Source organism: Trichechus manatus, unplaced genomic scaffold, assembly GCF_000243295.1.
Source record: "Trichechus manatus latirostris isolate Lorelei unplaced genomic scaffold, TriManLat1.0 scaffold00160, whole genome shotgun sequence".
In the NCBI taxonomy this organism is placed as follows: Eukaryota; Metazoa; Chordata; class Mammalia; order Sirenia; family Trichechidae; genus Trichechus; species Trichechus manatus.
In genome coordinates this window covers 2,479,156-2,484,864 of record NW_004444096.1, presented here as the reverse complement: position 1 = coordinate 2,484,864, position 5,709 = coordinate 2,479,156, and the positions used below count along the sequence as shown (strand labels likewise).

The 5,709-nt window shown below is 45.2% G+C and overlaps 1 protein-coding gene across 1 annotated transcript in view; it reads right to left on the bottom strand.

Annotated features, from left to right (window-relative positions):
- The window catches only part of LOC101342878 (lysozyme-like protein 1), a 12,537-nt gene extending 7,201 nt beyond the window's left edge, over positions 1-5,336 (bottom strand). Inside the window, exons 1-3 of the mRNA XM_004386251.1 lie at positions 5,317-5,336; positions 3,401-3,567; positions 2,533-2,691 (exon numbers count right to left, since the gene is read on the bottom strand). Of these exons, the coding sequence (XP_004386308.1) occupies positions 2,533-2,691; positions 3,401-3,539 (298 nt within the window). The 5' untranslated portion in view covers positions 3,540-3,567; positions 5,317-5,336. The remainder of the gene's footprint in view (positions 1-2,532; positions 2,692-3,400; positions 3,568-5,316) is intronic.
- Positions 5,337-5,709: the final 373 nt, after the last annotated feature.

Below are 5,709 nucleotides of genomic sequence, written 5' to 3'. Positions count from 1 at the left end.
CTGTCCTCCCCACTGTGGACCTCTGTCCTCCCACTGTAGACCTCTGTCCTCCCACTGTAGACCACTGTCCTCCCACTGTAGACCACTGTCTGCCTGCTGTGGACTACTAGAACACTGAAAAAAAAATTTGACAAAAATATTTTCAAATGGTGTATAACAGGCCGTGCAGGATCATGATCCTTGGAAGACTGGAAAAAAATGAGTTGGGCCCTATCATTTCCCTGACTTTCTTCTCAGAAGCGTTCTCTAGGTTTCTGTCCAGGGAGGCAGAGTCCAGGCAGGAAGGAGGCAGAAATCAGCACCAAGGCAGCTGGAATTTTTGGAGCAGAGTGCCTGAGAGGTAAGAGCTACCCAGAGAAAACAGTACCAGAATCTGCATAAGGATTCCACCTAGTTTTTGCCGAATGCTATCCCGAGTTTTTGCAGAATGCTAAACTGGCTGTGCAAAGGGGAATACTTCACGAAGTTAGGCAGAGAACAGCTTACCAGGGAGCTGGACAACGCACAGAGCTCACAGGACTGGGAGGCATTTGATTTCTGACCAGTTAAGGGGGAGAGAACTTGTATTTATGTGTGTGTGTAGATATAGATATATCATATATATCTATATCTACACACACACACATTTTATAAAAGAGAGCAAATTTGTTTTGAATAAATCCAGAAGTAAAAAGTAGAATTAAGTTATACGAAGGTAGATTTTGGCCCAACCAAAAAAATATTCTAAATTAAGGGCTGCTTAACAATTTAGTGGTCAGGAGGCAGTAAGCACACTGGATCTGACAGGGATGTTTTACTAGATCAGTTAACATATTGTTTAGCCATTCATATATTCAAACATATTTATGATTGTCTTTTACAAATTTTTTTGTGGTAAAATATCTATAACAGGAAGTGTTCCATTTTAAGCATTTTGAAGTGTAGAATTCATGTTCTAAACTTGTCTTTATCTACTGATTATGTGTCAGAGAGAAACGAAAACACAGTTTATTTCCTGCTTCCAAAGAATTTGCGATAAAGCATTTTATGACTCTCTGATCTCACCCTTGCTCCTCATTCCTGACACTCATTTATTCAACTGGTATTTGTTGAGCGCATGCAATGTATGAGCCACCGTTCTAGGCGCTGAGGATATATCAGTGAGCAAAACAGACAAACCCCCTGCCCTCGTGGAGCTTACGTTCTAGAAGGGAAGCAAAGGAGAAACTCATGTCCTGAGCTCTGTCCACGCTGCCTTTTCAGTATCTCTTGCATGAGGCCCTTCTTCTCCATCCTCGAAGCCATGACTATGCCAAGGAGTTTTTCTCATTTATCTCAACAACGGCAGTGGCACTTAGATAACCTCCTCTTTAGTCTGTCCCACACCCTGCTTGCAAGTTAATCTTTCTCAAGCAATGGTTAATCAGCTGACCTCTGCTGGCCCTACTGCAGGCAGAAAGGAATACAATTGCATCAGGAACTTTGGACAAGCTCCTTAGCCTGGCTTTCAAGGGCCTTTGAGATCCGGTAGCAATCAACCTTTCCAGGGACATTTCTTATTCTCTTTCACATCCCCTTAGTTCCAGATAACACTTTGCACTGCTCCCTGCACCTGCCTCACAACTTCCCACGACCGTCTCTTTGCTTTTGTTGTTCCTTTGACCTTGATGACTCTTCTCTATTTCTGAATATCCAAAGCTTGTCTCTCCTCCAAAGTCCAGGTCAAATACCTCTGCGTCTACAAAACTTTCCTCGATCCTCTTAATATCTCTCTCCTCTGAAGTCCTAGCACTTAGCCCGCACTTGTTTACCGTCATTTATGTAACACTTCATATAAGCATAGCCCGTAGCCTCATTATAAAGACACACTCTTCCCTAATGGTTGGTTTTAGCTGCAGTCCAGGTGGCCCTTGACTCATGGCAACCCGTGCTCTACGGGATCTAACCGCTGTGCTCCATAGGGCTTTCACTGACTGATTTTTGGAAGTAGATGGCCAGGCTTTTCTTCTTAGTCTCTTTTAGTCTGGAATCTTCCCTAACAGAGTACAGGATTTATAATGCAGAATTCATGTCTGATGTATTTTGTTATTCTCCATGCTGTGCACAGATATTTCTTGAATGATTGAAGTAGAAGACTTGAAAGTGAATTCTAAATTAATATTTACTGTTTAAGAAATGCTATGAAAAGCACACTCATTTGCCTCCTTCTGCAAAAAGAAGCGCAAACTGCATCTTTTGAGTGACTTGCTTATGGAAAGCAGTTGGCAAACAGCTTTATCCTCATTGAAGGTATCAAACATCTCTACATGAAAGGCTAGCAAGGTTATGGGCCATGCCCTGGCTCTCACAGAGGGCTTAATCAAAACCTTCCAGAGGCAACAGAATCCCAAGTGTCACCTTGGGGGACTACTGACTAAATTACTGGCCTGGTATAGACCCACCTGCAAATCTGAACTCCGTGTTTGAGTGAAAGCAGAAAAGGGGTGGATATTCCCATTTCAGCCTCCCTGCCTTTGCTCCTGAGGATGGTATTTCCGGAAGAGCAAACCCTACCTGAGCAGGCGACGTGACAGTGGTTCTTCTGCTCAACCTTCCCACTCCGGCACCACGTGTAACTGTTGATCTGAAAAATGCCGTAGTCAATGCTGCCGTCATCCAGCACCTTCTGAGCCGTGGTGTTGTAGTGACTCTCGTAGTACGCCAGGCAGACCCCTGGGGGTGAGAAACCACAGAAAGCAGCCGAAGAAATGCACTGCTGTCTAACCCTGCTCCTCAGGAGAGTTCCCTTATACATGGTGTCTAAGTCTTCCCTCCCAACAAAGCTTAGGGTGACACAGGGCAGATAGTGTACCCACGGGACACAGGGGGAGACTGAGATACCGAGGCACATGGATGCATATCTGAAGCTGCACACCTACTTAGTGGTTAGCCATTGAGTTGATGCTGACTAATGGTGACCCGGTGTATGTCAGAGTAGAACTGCTCCACAGGGTTTTCAGAGGCTGATTTTCCAGAAGTAGCTCGCCAGGCCTTTCTTCTGACGGGGTGGATGTGACCCTCCAGTCTTTCAGTTAGCAGCTGAGCATGTGAACCATTTGCATCACCCAGGGACTCCATGGCTAATCTAAACTAGACTAATAAGTCCCGCCCCTGAGCCTGGGACCATGCCAACAGGAGGGGCATTGTTCTCCCCCTCCCTTGTCGGTGTCCTCAGTACAGTGAGGACATGGGGGCGGGGGAAGGAAGGGGACGAGGGCCAGAAAGCAGCACTGGAAGAGAACGTACGAATACCTCGCAGCCATCCCTGTTCGGGCAGAGAACAGAAAAGCTGGGAACGAGTAGGAGGCAGTGTGGATGGGGCATTCACTGTCTCGGGGGAGAGATTAAGGGCAGAAAGAGAATGAGAAGGAAGAAATCTCACAGTTTCCGAGGCTAAAACCCCGGTAATTGTCCAGGCCAGCCCTCGAAAATATTTTTGCCAGTTTACAGCGAGTGTAGACTTTAGACTCGATGACCGTGGCCACACAGCCTATCAGGGCCAGGACGCCGACGGCCTTCATCCCTAAGGCCAGCTGGAGGCAGAATCTGTCAAAGAGCAGGAAACAGGTCAGCCAGTCTCACGTTGTCCTGAGGTTAAACCCGTCGCCAGTGGGAACTTCACAATCTGGCAGCCCAGGTTGTGGAAGGCCCTGCCTCGGTATTTTCTGCAACTTTTAATCATTCAGAATCACCATCAAGGAAAAAAGAAAGTGCAAAGAGTATATAGAACAAGGAAGGATTAGAATTGCAGGCTCTTTCCTTAACACGCTTCCAAGTGGTTATTTTCAAGTCGATGTTATGCTCCTAGGATCAGGCTAGTAAAGAAATTAACCCTCATTGACCTCAGACGGAAACCACAGTATATTTCTAGGGTTTCCATTTTGACTCCTTCTGTGAATAGAAAACAAGAGTTAAACATTCCCTGTATATGCAAACCAAACCCAAAAACCAAACCTGTTGCCGTCGAGTCGATTCCAACTTACAGTGACCCTGTAGGACAGAGTAGAACTGTCCTGTAGGGTTCCAAGGAGAGGCTGGTGGATTCAAACTGCCAACCCTCTGGTTAGCAGCCAAATGCTTAATGACCACACCACCAGGACTCCATATGCAGAAATAGAAACAGATAACCCAGTTTCAGCCAGAGATGAAATTCATGTGGGTCTCCGCGGACAACTTTTAAGATTCATTGTTTGGGAGTTTATTGAAAGAGGATGATTAAGAACTGTCTTTCCTCCATTCTCTTCTCTTGATACTTTTCCAAATGTGAGAGTATTGTTTCAAAAATATCAGTCTTTTATCACAAATGCAGTGTTTTTATTTTCTGGGGGCCACAGCACTGCTTCATGCGGTCTTCCAAAAGTCTGGGGTCTCACTGGTGAGCAAGAGGGGGATGGATGATAATTGGTCAAAAGAAGAGGCAACTGTTGGGTGGTGGGGGTAAAGGAGTGAGAAAGAGACCCCATGGAGTTACATGAAATTGGAGCAGGATCAAGAGCCCCGTTCCTTGTCAGCTACTGTTTTTCCAGAAGCTCTTCCTCTCTCGAAATAATGTCTTCCCCAAACACAACAACCTTGCTGGAGTGGAAGTAGAGTGATATTTCTGATAACTGCTCGTGATATTGAACCTGATATTCTTACATATTTTCATCTAGTATCATTTTCTGCACCTGCCCAGAGATTTCTGAAGTTATTAGAAATTTCTCCTCTTGGGACTAGGTTCCCCAATTGAGAGGATAGGTTCAGATCAGCAGGGCCAGAGCAAAGAATCCCTATGGCCACAAACGTACAGGAGCTTTAAAGTAACTAAGCAATAAGATAACTATACTTCACATGGGATATGCAGAGTAAAAACATTTGAATAGCAGAGGTCAGCAAACTCGGCCTGCTTTTGTAAATAAAGTTTTGTTGGAACAGAGCTCCATCATTAGTTTATGTATCTATGGCTGCTTTTGCCCTACAAAGGCAGAGGGGTCATTGTGCCAGAAACCATATGTTTGGAACATACGTAAATATTCATTATCTGTGCCTTTTCAGAAGAAGTGTGCTGACCCCTGGTGTATAGCATTGTGCTAGGCACCAGGAGAGTGAACAAATGAGGTTCCAGATGAAGGGCTTACACAGTAAGTTGGTTTCCATCTCCTGCCTTAGAAGCCTACTGATCTTAAACAACACAACACAGACAAAATCCCACAGCAACCGTAGCCCCAGGCATAATGTTCGACATCCTTGAAGCCAGGGATTGCAATCTCTGTTCTGTGGTACAGGGTGGCTACATCAGAGTGATGTAGGTGTTATTAAAAAGGCAGATTCCTGGTGCCTGCCCCCTGGAGAAGCATTTCTCAGGCGATTCTGACTACGAAACACAGCTCTACTTACTCAGTAAGTGATCAGCAGCTCAGCTGAGCTTCTTACATCCCTCCCTTGAGGCGATTTCAGATTCTTCCCAGGCACAAGTGATCCTTCTCACCCAAGTACCTTTCTTTAGAACCTTAGAGAAAGAAGTATTCTTAACCCCTTTGTTTCCAGCTGCCTAGAGATTCTAGAATTCTACTTCCTTGGACTTAATGCCATAAAGTCCTGCACTCTTGAGTTTTGAGGCAGGGGATGACTACCTTCTGGGCCTTCCTACCTCTTTTTTTTTTTCTCTTCCTCAACAGTCCTCCTTGCTACTTGAGTGAGAGCTCTTCTCTA